Consider the following 17,244-nt stretch of genomic DNA (forward strand, 5'->3'; position numbering starts at 1 on the left):
ACCACCAAGAACTCACTCCAGGAGACGTCCGTGGATGAGGGTGGTGGGGATGGTATGCAGTGCTTTGGGGGTGAGGGGACATAAAGCATATATGCATATAGCCAAAAGACAGGAGGTGCACATACTCCTGTTTGTATAGCAAGACTGTTATTGGAATAAACTATTAAACTTGCTGTCTAGTTTGTAAGCCATGATTCAGAGCGTTACAGTGGGACTATAGCACTTGACCCAACACAACAGACTTCTGGAGTAGTTTCTCTTTTCAAAGAAATCTGGTGGCTTTACCCCTAGCCCATTTATTTCCCTGAAGAGGGAAAAACCATTAAGATATAGTAAGCATTTGCCACAAATGAAGATACAGCTCCCCTTATCTGCTAACTTGAATGGATATACATAGCTCCATCAGTGCAGTTCCCTATAACAAAGCACTGCCTCATACCAGTGACAAACTCTTCTTTGCCTCTGCTGCTCTCGAGCCTCACCAAAACAAGGAACACTGCTTTCTTTAACAGATAACTTCCATTTTTCCTCTGGGGACACCCCCCCCCAATTGAAAACCTAAAGGGTAACAAAGTACCATATAGTTCATGATTTTTTTTTCTCCCAGTTGTCTCATATCCAAAGAGAGACAATAATTACTGTAACTCTCACCTAACACATGGATAAAAATAGGCTGGAGTCACATTGCTGTTTCATGCTATGACTGCTTGTTTGCAAGGCTGCCTGACCTATCCAAGTGCTTTTTGACAGTAACGCTCCGAAGGTGCAAACAGACCTGTCCCTCACGCTCCTGAGGTGGCCACTTGGATGCACCCAAAGCTCAGGCCCGTGCTGCACCATCAGAGCCCAGCAGTGCTCATGCTTACAGCGGTCCCCTGCAATCTGCTCCTCTTGCCATCAGCACCGTGCTGAGAGACATCCCGATTTCCCTTGCTGGCTCCATCCGCGCTTACAGCACAGGTCCATGATTAGACTACCAAAGCACAAGTACAGCAGAATTGGGATAACAGTAATGCCGTTAATAGCTTTTAATCTCTAGCTCTTTTTAAAAACTGTCCTTAACTCAAGTACCAAAAAATCTGCTGTTACAACCAAGCAGACATCTGCTCCACTTTCTCCTCATGAACCTAACACACAGGAAAAGTCTGTTGCTTTCCCTTCATACCTTTGACTTTTCAGCCTTCAGAGTAGTAAGTTTTAGCAAACAGTCCATCCTACATGCATCCCTTTTGGTCCAGTTTTTCAGCATTGCATCCAAGTGCCTGTATCAAGACCACTTACACCAAACACCCTACAGGCAAACCTTTTTCTACTCACAAGGTAATCAATCAGCTTGATTCAGCTTTTACACCCCTGCAAGTTTTCAGCACTGGGAAAAGAAATGTAGAGCACAGGGTGGATGTGAAATAGATGGCAGAAATATCCAGCCAGACCTATGGTAGGGAAAAATTGGGCAAGGTTGAGGAGTGGGAGTGCAAGGAGCAGGAATTCCCCTGGATCCTGAAACAGAGTCCATGACCACGGGGTGGACTGGCATGCTCTTCATTTGACGGTAGAAGAGGAAATCCATGGCTGGTTTCTGTTCCCTTCGTCCTGATTTCAGTGGTATAACAACCCCAAATCCACAACGTTACTAAGCCATAACAAGCAGCAAGGGGAAAAGAAGCCGGAAACATTTTGGACTAATCCGTAATTAGACATTACCTTCAGGAAATATCTGAAATGGTCGTGTATGTCTTAGGAGTCAAGAGTGAGTATAGTTTTCATTACAGAACACATTATGTCAGGCAAGTTTGGGGTTATGCCTGAAATTCCTGGTATGATAAATGAGAATAAGAAAAATAACATTATGGCCAATTACTTTGCCGGCAGGGGCAGGCGGGTAGTAGATAAAAGAGGATCTGGAGCTGAAAAAAGCCATAAGCAATGTGATATCTGCTAAATCAGAAGAAAACATAGTTACATGTCTAAAGGAGGGATGCGCTAACACAGACACCATATTCCAAACTGATGCCCAGGACCTTCATGGAGGAAGAAGAAGGGATGGGATGGTCCAGAGAGATGCTGGTCATCATACAGGAAAATGGACAGCTAGAGCAGTCTTGCCCGGGACATTATCAAGCGGCAGGGGACTGTGTGTACTGTGAATGTGACCAGGGAAAAAAAGGCTTAAATGAAAAAGTACCCCAGTTGGAGGATGTCTCACTGCTTTCTGCTCCCATGACAGAAACATGAAAACTCAGCGCTGGCCCAGGACATGGAGAAGTGGAGTCGGGCCAGGACCTGGAGGATGGGGCAATTCTGGGGAGAAAGGATAATTTTCTCCTTGTTTTAGAAAGGGGGCTGCTGTCTGAAGGCTCTGGGAAAAATACCAGCGCACAAAGAATGTTTAATTTGGGATAATACAGATACTTTAATGCAAAAGGTGTCTAGGCTGGGAGGGCTGGAGAGGGACTTCTGAACAGGTATGTGAGCCTGTTGTATCAACCTCAGGCAGGGAAGGCCATACAATTCAAGGCTCGCACTTGACTCCGAGCTTTTCTTGCACATTTGTAAATAAAACATTAATGAAACAGCTCCTTTAAAGCTTGATACATATTAAAATATTAAAAGGAAGACAAGAACGGTGAAAACTGCATTGCCCCACTGGTCTGTTCAGGCTGCAGCTCTATGGAGAGATTGAAGAAACAACTTATGCTCTATGCAAAGCCCTAAGACCATGAACACTTCTTTTCAGCTGGAATAAACAGGATAAAGTGTGAATTATCTGGGGTCCCATGCAGTTGGGATTACTGTTGATGTCAGGTGTATTTTCCTAGCAGAACTGACCACCTGCTGCTTTGGAGACGCTAACTCCCAAAGAAATGTTTTAACCTCCATTTTGCAGATACTTCTGTCTACCAGAAAAGAAAAAAACCAACAACAAATATTGTGCCTGCCTGTGTGAAAAAGAGGGAGGATGCCCCTGTATAATAGTACAACTTATTCAAGTCACTTAAATGTCCCACCTAAAAGGCTTCCCTTCCAAGACAGTTATCAGGCTGCTTCTGTAGTCAGTGGAGAGATCCAGGTCCTTTGGGTGATTCATCTCATCGGATGTTACACAAGGAAAATAGCTGGATGAAATCCGCTTTGAAGATGCCTCCCCTGGCAGTTCATTTCCCAACTGACCTTTAAATAACATGCACATCTAGTAACAGGCCCTCGCCACACTGGGATGAAGATTGCGCACTTGAAACCTCTTCACAGGTTTCCCAATTTACGGTCATACTCCCTTCTTTGCATGGAAAAAAAAGCCTAAACCGAAAACGTAGAGATGCCTTTCTTCTGCCGACAAGCCCAGAAGATCCTGTTCGCTAAAGCATTTCCCTTTGTAGCCTCGGCTGCATCGGAGAGCAAGTCAGCTTCTGCGCTAACTAAAGGAGCAAACTTTTCATGCATAACACATTTTGGTTTGCTGCCGAGATGGAGCAATAGATGGCTGAGGGAAACAGCGGTTCTTGCTGTAACCTTTGTGCGACAACTGATCCCCATCTAAATAAGCCCCAGAGAAGCCTGGCTGTAGCTCTCCAGTCTTTGATGCAAAGAGAGAGAGACATGCGAGGGCAACGCATGTGGATAAATCAGGCATTTGCAGTAACGGCATCTTATAGCCGTCTTTATCAATGAATCTTCAGTGTAAAGTGAAAATATCCTGGCACAAAATCCACCAGAGTGGGTTGAGGGAGAAAAGTACATCTCTGTGTTAACTACACTGCCTTCCCCTTTGCACTGATTTGGGCGATATATATAATGTTCAGAGAACTGAATCGTATACCCCCAGTTCCCCAGCCTTCAGTAGTCAATATTACTAACAGCACAGTCAAAGTCCTTCAAGCCTATCCTCAGGCAAAACTCACCCTAAAATCAGTGGGAATTCTGGGTGAATAAAGACTGAAAAAGAACCAAAGTCCCAACTCAATTCTCAGTTGAGCTTTGCAGTCCAACCATCAGGACTGGGGAAATACTTTTGATTTTCACTGTCATGAGAGAACAGCTGGGCTCAGTAATCCCAATTCTACCCCCTCTTAATTCCAGCATCAACTGGGCAGATATACACAAAACAGAATTTGGCATCTGGTTGCTCAAGGCTAAGCCATAAAGTAATTGTACTGGAGGAGAAAGAAACCAATCTCTGAGGCTCTTTTTCTGGTATTCCCTTACCGTCATCCTCCTTCAACTCCCTGAAAAAGACTTTTTTTTAAAAAAGCTGTTCAGATTTCCTCCTGTGTCAGGCACCACATTTTGTTTGGCATATACGTTTCTGATAGCCTTTCCTCGGCAGATGTCTATAAAGTTCACATCAGTCAGTTCTTCAGACTAGGTATATTAACATCAACGCAGACAATTTTGTTCCAAGCACAGTTTTTTCTTACGTCTATGCTCTGCTGTTCATTTTTGCTTCCGTAAAGATGACAGTATTGCTACATACCCAGGACAATCAGGACTCCTGTGATGCTTAACACAGGCTGTACAGTGCCATAACGGCCCATTTTCACCGTCAGCAATGAGGCCTGACACCTCAGCAGTTTCTAGCACTAACTGTTTGCTGAGGGAGATTTCTTTTCAACTTCATTTCATTTATCTTTTTTGCTTTTCCTAACTCCCTTCCAGAAATGACAATTCTTGAAAATGCATGTGTAAAAATAAAGAAAGAAAAGGAAAAAAAGGCAACAAGCACCACAAAACCTCCTCCCAGTTATCACTGTAACATTTCTTATGTGGGAGAATAGGGTCCAGTGCCATTCGAGGTGAGGAGGAGGGGGGAGGGCGTACAGGGGCAGCACATTTCAGACTCCTTAAAGCCATCACAAGAGTTAGAGATATGAAAAATAGTTTATAATTACCTCTGTTGAGTGAAGCTGAACTGTTTATATCTCCAGTAATAAAGGAAGACTCGGACTGCTTTCGAACTGTGTCATTCCACATCCTACGAATCCGGCTCTGAAGAGGGATTGAACCACAGCAGGTAATTAATTTTTAGCAGCTGCAGATAGGTTTTCCTCTGCCTCACTAAAGATGGCTATTGGCATGTGTAGCTCAGGATGAAACTTGTTTCTAGCCAGCTGTAAGCAAGTGGTTGCTGTTTCGCTATAACCCACCTTGTGCATGCCAGACCCTGCCTGCATAACTTCATAACACAAACGCCTACCTCAAAGAAGTGCATAATTGGATTGCTTACATCTTAATTAAAAAAAGCAATAGAAATCATATACGAGAGAAACCCAGACCTGTGCGAGCTACAGATTTACCAATATAGCACCAAATAACGGAAAAATAACTTACACACAGAAGCACACATGCTTCCCGTACTATCTCAGATAGCTTCTGTCTTATTTTTTGTTAAGTGTAACAGAAGACTTGATCTGTGTCTTAGTGTCCCTGAATGAACAGAAGTTTTCTATAGCTACTATCCATCTTGGGGAATATCGGGGGAAAAAAATCCCCCACAAATGAATGACTTCTGTTCCCGTACTAAAAAAACTGTGATGGTTTTGCCATCTGTGGTATAGCTTCTGCTGCTGGGGAAACAGTGTCCCGAATATGTTTGCCTTCTGTTTTGTTTCTCAAATATGCTGTGGAGTATCTATCTCTGTGGCTTTTACACCACTGTCTCGCTCCTCCCCAACTAGACCTTGCAAAAGATCAAAAATCAGCCAATATGCATCTTGGGAGCGGTTCAACCACAATCCCTGTGTGAACATGACTGGGGAACCCAGGTGTCCAGGGGAAACTCTCCCTCACCTCACCTCTCAGAGTATGATGGACGTGTCCCATGGTTGCATGAAAGTGGTGCTAGGCAGTCTGGGAGGTTGGGAAAACTGGTTCCTACTGTGACAGACCATTTTTTCCTAATTGCTAAAAATCCAGTGCTTCCCATAGTGGAATCTTAGCCATGCGAGATCTTCCAGGGCTTACTCATGTGGTCACAGTTGAAAAGTGCCTCCAGTTCTACTCATTAACTATGTAGTAACAGCGTCTCCTAATCATGCATTAGCCCTCTATAAATGGATGCACAATGTGACATGAGGCCCATACACTTTTACAGCAATTATTTTTCACCTGGACATTTAATCTATTGTATTACTCTGACATGATCCATTGTGGATTAATTATTCTGTTTCCTAAGTGCTTTTCAGAGAAAAAAGGGATCTTAGGAGTTTTCCTCCTCATGGACTTTTCTATTCAAAAGTTAGGAGTCAGATGCTTTCAATAACTCAGACTGATCTCCATCACCTGTGTGAGGTTTCTGCTGCCTATGATAGGTCTCAGGCAGTTCCATCCTTCCAAGGACAAGCTTCTGCAGGCAAAGTAATCTTCCTTGGTACCTCAAACCTTGCCTGCCACGAGGGGACTGCTGCCAGGAGACTCAGTTCACCCTCAAAAGGGCTTGTTTTCTTGTGCTGAGACTGTGAAGAGGGAGGGCCCATTAAAGTCAACTCTTCTCGGAGAGGAGGGCACCTACCCAGTAGCTAAGCTATGTAAAACCAAAGGCTTTCAAATCAGCCACCTAAATGTTGCTGGATATAGTGATTTTTAGACATTATTGATTACTGTGGGATTTGATGGCCTACTGGAGAGAGGCTCCATATTCTATTGCTGTTATCTGCCCTGCATAACATCCAGACCTACGTAAATGCCACAGTGGACCTCTTGGATGACATCTTGGAAACCGTTGAAAATAAATAATAATTTGCTCCAAGACATAAATCGCAAATTAGGTTTTCCTGGGAGGTTATAAACTGTTACTCGCTGCATGTCTTTCATAATTTAATAGTGGAACTGTCATGTATAATTACTTCCATTAGTAATACTGAATAAATTTGTGTTTGGTTTCTATTGATTAAGAAGTAAGCTGCTTCATTTTATATGAACTGTTTGTCCATAAATCTGCATCTGTATGTACAAGTTAGCTTCAAAATTGCTAAGTGCACAAACTACACAAAACCTGAATTTTCAGGTGACCAAAGCGTAACAAATCCAGTAACTTAATAAGATAATCTGACCCCAATGGATTCTCCTAAGAGGCCTATAAAATAAGGCAAATTGAGTGAGGCAAGGAATTGATCAAACCACCGAATGCCAGAAAGCAAGCCCTTTCACTGTGAAGGCTATTGCAAGACTCTTGTAGTCTTTTTTTAGCAAGACAAATACTTGGTTGTTATAGCATCATTCCTGTATATGGCAATAGTGGTGACAACAACCTTCAACTCGTGATTAAAGGACGTACTGGGATATAGCGTAGCTGACAAAATGCTCCCAGCTCCTGATTCCCACGGAGAGCATGCAGGACAGCTCAGGTGATGACTACCCACCTGCCTCTGGAAGGCAAATTTGGACCTTTTTATTCTCACCACAATTATTTAGAAGGTTTTTGGAGAAGCACTAATTGACATCACATCCCAAGGGAAGCCACCATGTTGAATTCAGGTCCGGGAGGGAGGGAAATCTCTGCGGGTGCACTGGGGAGAGCCCTAAGACAGCTCCTTTGGTGCCGAGAGGAGCTTCCCTCCCAGCATAGCTGCAAAGGGTATTGGCGCAGTGGTACAAAGCATTGGGGCGTGGACAAGAAGCGCAGGTTACCTGTGAGCCTGTGGAATATCTTCCAGGTGTCCGTGACCCCGAGGTTTTTCCTGAGCCGATAGAGCTCTCTGTACTTTTCCCACTACAGCAATGTGTGCGCAGGCATTTTCCATACTCTTTACGAACCTAGCCAAGGAAAGAGCAACGGTGGTTAGCAGGCAGCTCCTCCTCCAACCCACCGCCTTCCGATTTTCAACACGGCCCCTCATTTTTCCTCAGTGGTTCATTAAAACGATAGCTGTTGCAGTATGCGGGGAAGAAGCCTATTACACCTTACTGCTGAATGCTCTCGATACGTGAGCTCACCATTTACGATGGTGTAAGGGACTGCTTTTATGCAGCAAAGCTGCTCGTTGACACCAGTCAGTTGTAGCTTCCTCTGAGGCACATCAAAGGAGCATGGGAGAAACTACAGATACACTATTTATGACTGAAAATTAATATCCTCATAGATTTGATATAAACTAGCATATTGGCTCATCAAGGTACTAAAAGTTATTGCTTCTGGCAGGGGACTAAGAAGAAAAATTCTAAAAGAAACATATAAGAACTATTGATTTTTTTTTTTTAAATTATTTCTTGCAGTCAAATTGAAACTCGAGGAAACTGTAGAGCCAGCAGCCCTAGAGATTATATTTCCAGTGCACAGGGCGGCTGGAGCATGCTTTCCCACAGCACTGTGCAAGCCAGTCATGTTTTAAATGGGCATCGCAGTCAAACTGGGCCAGCTCCTTGCCTGGAGTAAAGCCATGCCACCTCCTTTGCTTCATGGGAACTAAGCTGACTTGTGCGAGGGCAGGATCTAAGCTTTGACTGAGCTTCAGGTGTGATTTTTTATGGGCAGCAATACCCAGAAACCAGATGGGACAAGACTGAAAATGAGCAGACTGTACTGAAAAGCCAAAAGCAGGTCACGTTGCCCATTGACAAAAAAAAAGCCCAAAAACCCCATGCATGTCCAAACACCAGTTGAGGTTCCTTGGAGCCCATGGTTAGCCGTGAAATTTTGCCAGACTATCTATGAGCATTTCAAAACTCTGTGAAACAACTGTTTAAATAGCAAATTACAGCTTTTTCACTAGGCTCTTCCTTAAGCGCTTGAGACAAACACAATACCACGAGTGCCCAATATGCTCGAGTGCCTAATCAATCCTTTGCTGCGAGAAAATAATTCAATTGCTTTAATTAGCCACCCACTGCTTGCCTCTCTGCAGCTTTTTGCTGAATTTCTAGTAAATGATAGGTAGGAAAGGAAAGGATTTTTTTTTTTCCTCCTCTCAAATAATTCCTCCCTCAGCTTTTGGGTCAGAGATGCATCCACCCCACAGCAAGGTACCAGCTGCATTCTCCTTCCCTCTATGCAGCCATAAATCAGGAGCAATCCCACAGTCATCAGTGATGGTTTAAGGGTGTAGACTGGCTTGAGACAGAAAAGAGAATGGTTCTTCCATGCTGAGTGAGCAACCCGATAGCCAAGGAAGCTGCGGTGCCATGCTGGGATGCCAGGTTAGGGACTGACCCTTTCCAAGGTGCGTTGGAGGTGAGAGGATGGACCAGTGAGAACGGTGCATAAATTCAAACTCCTCGTCAAAGAGGCACGTGCAGGTTTAATTAGAGACTGCGATGCTTCCTACATTCTTATCATCTTGCGTGGAAACTTTCTTGCTGAAAGTTTTGGGATCACCAGCAGGCAGTTGTATGTAGACAAAGCTTTTAAGCTTTTTAAGATGCACAAATTTGAGATGAAATGACAAGGACAAAATTCTGAACCCCCAAAGTCTTCCTTTGGTTTCAAGAATGACATTTTCGCACAGCTCTGCAGATCCCTCCAGAGGCATTGCTCGCAGAGCTCACTTGCTACGATGAATTTTGCTTATGTTTTCATAGGTCAGATCTCCCTTCCCTGTCAAGGAAAATGTGGGTAACGCAGGAGCAAGCCCAGGGCTCTTGGGTGGAGAACAGACCTCAACATGGCCCTGACTTTACTCAGTAAGCCATTTCACCAAAAGCCACTGGTTACACTGAGAAACTGGGACCCAGATGTATCCATGTATAAACTCTTCCCTATGTTTATACTGGATAAAGAAACTGCCCTTTGAAACCAAGATGTACACAAACAATTATCAGCAGACATGCACAGAATTGGAGAGCTCTGTACTACTGAATTTCAGTGGAGAATAAAAAGGTTCTTAAAAATATTTATTACTGATTGTCAAAGGCTATAAGTTTGAACTACAAATACACACAGAGATTTTTATTTTGATCCCCCCCTCCCCCCCAGAGTTTACCTAAATTACTCCACTGTTATCTTGCAAATGTTAATTGGGGCATACTTAAAGTTTCACCAAGAAGCACTTACTGTGCTTGCTTTGAGAAAGATTTCCAAAAGCTCACATTAGGACCAAGCAATACAAAGGCTAATGAGCAAAGGCAGAGCACAGGTCCTTCAGTTCTTAAAAAAAGTGGGGGAAGCAGCCCCTGTTACCTACCATCAACCCATATATGCTGCTATAGAAAGGGGTGATTTCCTGCAAGGACTGCAAATGAGGATGTAAAGCTCCATTTTGCTGTGAACACTCAGCCATGCGAGGACCCTCTGGATGCTCGTGGAGTCGCTCCATCTCACACTGGCATATGGGAAAGGACAATCTGGCCGATAGCAGGCAAAGCCCTTTTACAGGTTTGCTACCATAAAGCCCTGCAAACTGTCAGCTGCCTTTTCTCGTGCCTCTGATGTGCTCATCGTCAGCGCCCTGGCTGCTGAAATGCCACTGCCACATATCTTCGTTATCACCTCATTCCCCTGCATCTTGCCGGTTTCCACTCTAAATACCACCCTTATTAGGTGCACGGAGATAAATCTGTGTGAGATGAATTCAGGGCACACAGATGATGTTACACTGCGGTTGTTAGGCAACAAAACACTCTGTTACCACCCTTTTGCCGCTGGGAACCGTCTGTCTTACCTTTTTCTGGAGGACACAATGGAAAATGAATATAAACATTCCCTGCAGAGAATTGAATATGGTGAAGAGATACGCCATGATGACTGTGCTTTCATTAATATACATGAGTCCGAATGCCCAGGTCAGTCCTAATAGGCAGAGTAGTGCTATTGCACCTATAACCCAGGACCTGTTAGGAGAAACAAAAAAAAAAAAAAAAAAAAAAAAAAAAAAAAAAAAAAAAAAAAAAAAAAAAAAAAAAAAAAAAAAAAAAAAAAAAAAAAAAAAAAAAAAAAAAAAAAAAAAAAAAAAAAAAAAAAAAAAAAAAAAAAAAAAAAAAAAAAAAAAAAAAAAAAAAAAAAAAAAAAAAAAAAAAAAAAAAAAAAAAAAAAAAAAAAAAAAAAAAAAAAAAAAAAAAAAAAAAAAAAAAAAAAAAAAAAAAAAAAAAAAAAAAAAAAAAAAAAAAAAAAAAAAAAAAAAAAAAAAAAAAAAAAAAAAAAAAAAAAAAAAAAAAAAAAAAAAAAAAAAAAAAAAAAAAAAAAAAAAAAAAAAAAAAAAAAAAGGGATTGGTTTTTCATCTACAAAACAAGGCACATGTCTACAAGCAGCAAGACTTTGCCTGTGGTTTTAGCAAAAAGAAAATAGCATATCAAAATGAGTCATAGGGAGTTTTGTCTTCAAGCTGGATGCAGTTTACAAATCTTCAAGCTTGAGGAAATATACGGAAATGGAAATGTTACGAGCATAGAAATTTATGATAACCAAAGCATATTTGTAACCACAATGTTTCTTTTCTTTTTTTTTTAATGTAAAAGCAGTGTGTATGTAAATGACATGTAGATGCTATTTCTGCAAATGGCAGGAAAAGAAAATAAACCAACCAAAACAACAACTCTAAATGTCACTTTTTTAGTGTCCACTGGTTTCACTGGGGCAGGAGTGCCAGCTGGATTAGCTTCTTTACGCTTAACACCAAGACACATGTATTGCTGCATTTTAGCTAGTCTCCCATATGCCTGTAAGCCAGATAAACAACTACAAGCAGGTGGGCAAGCCCTCACCGCTTGCCAGATCGGCTCCGCACAAGGATGCTTTCTGTGATGCTGCTTCACACTTCTTCCACCCTGCAATGAGGGGAAATATATATACACGTATAGGCGCTCACACACCACATTTGCTAAAACAGTAGCTGCTGCCACCCTTCTGCTCAGAGAAAAGTAGGGGCAGTCCTTCTTCACATCGGCTGCAAAACTAAGATTATCGCTTGATCCACCCCGAGAAGGAAGCAGTAGTAGGGGTGCAGCCACTGCTTGGTCCCAAACGTTGTTCAAACAAATATGGGTAGCCTGCAGTTTCTGCTTGCTTTCTCCCAGTGACTTTCTGCTTGGACAGACAGAGCTGAGGATATGGGATGGCTGCTGCATGTTATTTTTTTCAATGCACTTTCAGGAAAGCTGGAAGCTCTGCTGGGATGGCAGGAGAAGTATTCCGTGTTATCCTGCTAAATAACATTTAGTCATCTGCTAAATTAACTTCTCAGAGACTGATCCTCCAATACCAGGACATTAGATGCAGTGTGACAAGCAGGATAGGAACTGGGTCCTGCTCCTATCCATCTCCCTATTTTCCACATGCTAAATTACCTACAACTTTAAAGGAATTGCTGCTGCACAGGGGAGGGAGTCAACTTCTAGCTGGGAAGCACAGCAGGAAGTGCGTAGCAAGCAGCACCGTGAGCATCCCTTTGCCCTTTCCCTCAAGGCCTTGATTTTCTCCTGTCTTCCCCTAGTATCATTAGGTGTAACATCATAAAAATGAATGCAGTGTTACCCAATCTTTGCACCCCTTCCTCACTGTTTAACCCTTCGATTCCCCAAAGCAGACAAGCCTGCAGCCAGTCAGCACCTCTGCTTCCTTGTTTGCCCCAAAGCAGCCTGGGGTGCTGCAGAAGGGCTCGCAGGGACAAGGACGTTTCTAAGCCGCTTCAGCCTTGTAGAAACTTGGCCAGGGTTTGGGCGTATTTGCGCTTCCATCTGCTAAGCAGAGCATGGGGCAAGGGGGAGAAAGATGAAGCAGCAGCAGCTTAGGGGAAAAATAAGTCCTGCAGAGGTCAGGCAGTCCACTATGGACTCCATGGCAGCTGCAGCCTTGAATCCTTTTCCTTTTAGCAGGGCTTGTCACAAACAGAAGCACACTGATGTTGTAGTCATGTTTTCTGTTGTTTTTTTCTTTAGGTATTAGAATAAAAATACAGCATTAAGTCTTCCACAGAAGTTTATAAAATATGTATTATTTAACCACACAACCAGAAGAGCTCCCTAAGGTAACCGCTTATTAAGGCAGTTCTTTAAAAATCACTATTATGTATCTAGCAGACCAAAACAGCTCCTTTGAAGCACTTCCAGTCAATCCCGCTAATAAATATTTAGCACGATGCAAACTGAAAATGCACTCTCAAAATCCTTCAGAAAGGTAGCCGCTAGATAAAGTTTACAGCTTTAGCTGCTTGGTATATTTTTCTCCCCAAGATTCTACCATCAGTGAGAGCACATTATCATCTTAATTGCATGCCAATTTAAAAAATACAAATATTATTTTTTCCTTAAAAAAATAACAAATGAAGTAGAAAACAGGGTTTTTTTCTTCCCCTTCTCTTCTCCTCCACGATTAAAAGCTTCCTGCATTTATAGAGTCTTTTAAAAATGATTCCCAGGATATCAGAAAACTATTCCGCTCTGAAGCACAGCCAATTCTTGAACCTGATTAAAGAGCCTTTGGCTGCAGAGGTGTGCAGGAGCGAAACAGTTATTTAGTGGAAATATGCTACCTTCAGTGATGGAAAGGAATCTGTGGGTTAGAAGACCCTCAACAGTGCAAACTGCATGTGTTACAGTGTTGTGCTTCAGAAAACAAGACCTGGAGATAAAGAGAGCATGGAGATTACTTTGAATAGCTCCATCCCGTATCCGCAGAAAAAAAAAGAACAAAGCGATGAAAGAGAACATGGGAATGATGCTGCAAGAATGAACACAAAGGACTCTTCACCAGAAGAACAAACTGAAAGTCTACTGCAAAGTTCATTTACTTCTATTTCGTTCTACTGCGCATTACTTTTTGGTTGCAGGAGACAAAGCACAGATGCCCTAAGGCATGTAATTTCTAGGCATTTTTTGGCTTTCTTTGTAGTTATTTTTGGTGCGGCTTGTGGTTTTTGTTTTGCTCTTTGTACAGACTTGCTGTTGCTTTTGCACGGTTTTCCTCTTCCATAGTGCAATTTTATAGCAATAAAGAAACAAAACCATCCATGTTTTGGTGTAATTGAAAATCCAAGATTTACAATTAGGGACAGTTAGGTACTCCAATGAGTAAGGAGACAGTCTCCAATACACCAAACACAGATTTGCTTGCGCTGCTCCCATTAACTAGAATGGGAATCATGGGGATTACCACCCATGCACCTTTCTGAAAATTTACTTCTGTATTTATATTACCATAAAGCACTCTCAGTGACAGAGCACAGTGGACCAGAGGGTTGCTATTGGTATAACAAGTCTGTACTACACAGGATTAACTTGGGAACGTTCACCTTGAATTCAAGTAATGTCCAATCAAAGAATATAAAGCCAATACAGTGACAATTAGTTGGCAATACATATGCAGCACATTTACTCTGCACATTAGCTGTATGCCTGACTGTTTTCCTGCACAGTTTGCTCTTCTGCCTCAAATGCGAATGACAGAAGCTTTAATGATTTTTCAATATTGATCTGACAGCTGGTTCATGAGACCACACTGATAAATGAAATTTATCAGCCATTCAGGTCATTCTTACTTGATGAAGGGTCTGTTATCCTCATAGCTAAAGAATGCGTAGACATAAAGACAAGAACACCAACATTAGAAATATAACGACACAGAGAATATAGCTTACTGCTAGTCTCCCTCCCTTCTCCCACCAGCCATCACCAAAACCAAAGGTGGACCGGCATCAGGTACGCCTGGTACACACCAGCCAGCCTGGCTCGCTGCCCAAGGGAATTGAAACACGACCAAGGACGCTGGCTTCATGCACAGAAGCGAGCATCATTAGCTGTGAGCTGCAGCTACCCCTCCTGGCTCCGATCACGCAACTGTCAATTGACTTTGAAATCTCTTTTAAAAATCATGGGTATCTCTGGAGAAGATGAGTTTTGAAACTCCAGAAGGCTTTCATGTGTTCAGGTGGCAAAACTTCACCGTGCCTCCAGCACTCTCCATCTGCGGTGCTGTAGTGTATTACAGGAACCTCTTTATTGCCGTTTACTTTTTCATAAGTGTAACTCCCAAGTTGCCAACTTACGAGCCAGACTGCAGCGTGATCTTCTTTTTGAGATAACGGCATTAGGATCTTCTAAAGCCCTGGGTGACAGAAAGCATTGACCTATTTACTCCCATTTCATGGGGAAGGACAAAGAAAGGACTCTGCCAAGCAAGAGTGCAAAGCAGTCTGCTGCAGTGAAGAAGAAGCCAAGATGGACCACTCAAAATGAGCTTCTGCCACTGTGGGGATACAAGATTAGTCGCAGCCATTTTCCTAGGGGAGTCTCCCTGACCTTCTGGGACAGGCTCTGCACCTAACTCTGCCTGAGTGGCGGATGATGTGCAACATGTGGGGAGGGCAGGCCAACTCCCAGGCCTCCTCTCCCCCCTGGTGTGGAGCTTTTGAACCTGTGATCCCTTGCAGCAGCCACCATGGGTGCCAGAAATGGAGGCTGGCTCAATATGTTCATCTCATTATCCCTGCCAACGTAGCCGGGGCCAGTCCATCCTGCTGAGACCTCCTTCCATCAATACTGGCAACCTGTCAAGCTATACCCTCTGCTAAACAAACTGCTCAGCTTAGAGGGGACCCACTTCAGCCCAAGTTAGAAAGAAGCTGTATTAAAGCTGAATGATTTTCAGCAGTAACTTCCGACTGAGAGGGACACTAAGTATGTCCAAGATGAGGCTTTGTGTTTTCTCCTCACAACGGCTAATGCCATGTAGGGACAACTTCTGCACCATTCACAGGCACCTGAAGCCACAGAGGAGCTGTCTGAGTATCAACGGGAGCAGGATTTAGTCTTCATGGGAGGCAGGTGGTTTCACACAGTATATTGTGCAAAACATTGCCATTTTCTCCCCACCTTGTTCTTGGCTGAGACAGAAGAGGCAGCAATGCTGCCAGTCCCAGTTTTGCCCTGTCATGGTCACCTGGGGTCTTTGGGAAAGGGAGGGAACAGTCGTCAAATGCGCTGGATCTGGCCACACTCGTAACACTTGCCGTAACCCCACTCTGAGCAGCGAGATACAAGTAGAGGACACACCATGGGGGACAAGGTAGCTGTCCCCACATCACTGACAGGTAAGCAGTGCTATCTCAGCTCGAGCACCTACAGCATCCCTGGGCTGTAGCCCTCCCTGTCTCCATCCCCACCCCCCACCCCCAGCCATTGACAGCTCCCTGCAGCTCTGCTCCAGTATCCAACCACCCCCTTCATCTTCCCTGGCTGCCATCCCTGCAGGGATCCCCCCGGTCATCAGCTGCCACCCTTACAGCTGCTCGCCTTAGATCTTGTGCCACATCTGCCAATCGCATGAGGACATGCGGCTACCCTAGGGCACTCAAAGGCGGTATCTAACAACGCACGGGGAAAGCACAAAGCGTACCAGGATCAGGAAGGAAGAAGCAAGTGCAGAGTAGGTGGCTTGACGCAGGGAACTGAGTCCCTGCTTCCAAGACACAGCAAGGAAAGCTCAGCTCCTTTGGCTTAGCAAAACATAGGCTGAGACAGTATGACCTCTGCATCTGCAATGCATCTGGGGAGGTACCAGGAACACACAAAACCCATTGGTATTAAAAGGCTACCCCCTTAGCTGCACCAACAGGGATCTCCAGCCCACCCCAGCTGTGTAGCATGATGTTGGTCAAATCCCTCTGCTTCTCTTTGCCCTCTCATCCACTCAGCCTGCAAGATCATCGGGGCAGGTTCCCATTGTGCTCGTGGCACAATGGCATGTCTAGGACCTGCAGCTCCCCCATGATGCAATTAAATTAAATGAAGATGTGAGACAGTCTGGAGCTCTCAGCCCAGCAATGTGGGCAGGAGCAGGGCATGAATTTCTATTACTGTGTTCACAAGCACTCAAGTTTTATGGTAAAGATTTTACTGTTGAAATGTCGCTCGTGATAGCTTATAAAAAGAGAGAATTAGGGAATTTTTTTACTCTGTTGCTGCTATCCAGACCCTCGCGAAGTTTTTCAGCGATCTGTAATAGCATTTCTTCAAGGCAGCTGAAGGCTCTGTTTCATCTTTGTACAGACAAAACACGAAATCGGTAAACTCGGATTGCCTTTTAGTTTGAGGCTAACACTTCAAAGCAGCTCAGGAGAAAACCGTCAACAAGGCCTGAGCAGTTTGTACCCCATTTCCAACCCGGATGTGCCTAGGACCCACTGCCCAAAGCAAGCAGGTGCCTAAAGAAGTGAGATTTTCAAAGACGCCTAACTCCCAAACACTTCTAATCTCCACACATAGGGCCCATAGGACTTAGTCTCTTATATCCCTCATGAAATACAGATCATTCCTTTTCATTTTACCAACTCAAGTGTTGTAAGAAGCTTAACTCTTGTGTTAGCAACAATTCGTGCCTGACA

The 17,244-nt window shown here is 43.5% G+C and overlaps 1 protein-coding gene across 1 annotated transcript in view; it reads right to left on the bottom strand.

Annotated features, from left to right (window-relative positions):
• Positions 1-17,244, bottom strand: part of ADGRL3 (adhesion G protein-coupled receptor L3) — a 333,004-nt gene that overhangs the window by 19,219 nt on the left and 296,541 nt on the right. The window contains exons 19-22 of the mRNA XM_019470560.1: positions 14,401-14,427; positions 10,590-10,758; positions 7,624-7,749; positions 4,887-4,983 (exon numbers count right to left, since the gene is read on the bottom strand). Of these exons, the coding sequence (XP_019326105.1) occupies positions 4,887-4,983; positions 7,624-7,749; positions 10,590-10,758; positions 14,401-14,427 (419 nt within the window). The remainder of the gene's footprint in view (positions 1-4,886; positions 4,984-7,623; positions 7,750-10,589; positions 10,759-14,400; positions 14,428-17,244) is intronic.

The sequence above is a fragment of the Aptenodytes forsteri genome, unplaced genomic scaffold (genome assembly GCF_000699145.1).
Source record: "Aptenodytes forsteri isolate BGI_AS27 unplaced genomic scaffold, ASM69914v1 Scaffold93, whole genome shotgun sequence".
In the NCBI taxonomy this organism is placed as follows: Eukaryota; Metazoa; Chordata; class Aves; order Sphenisciformes; family Spheniscidae; genus Aptenodytes; species Aptenodytes forsteri.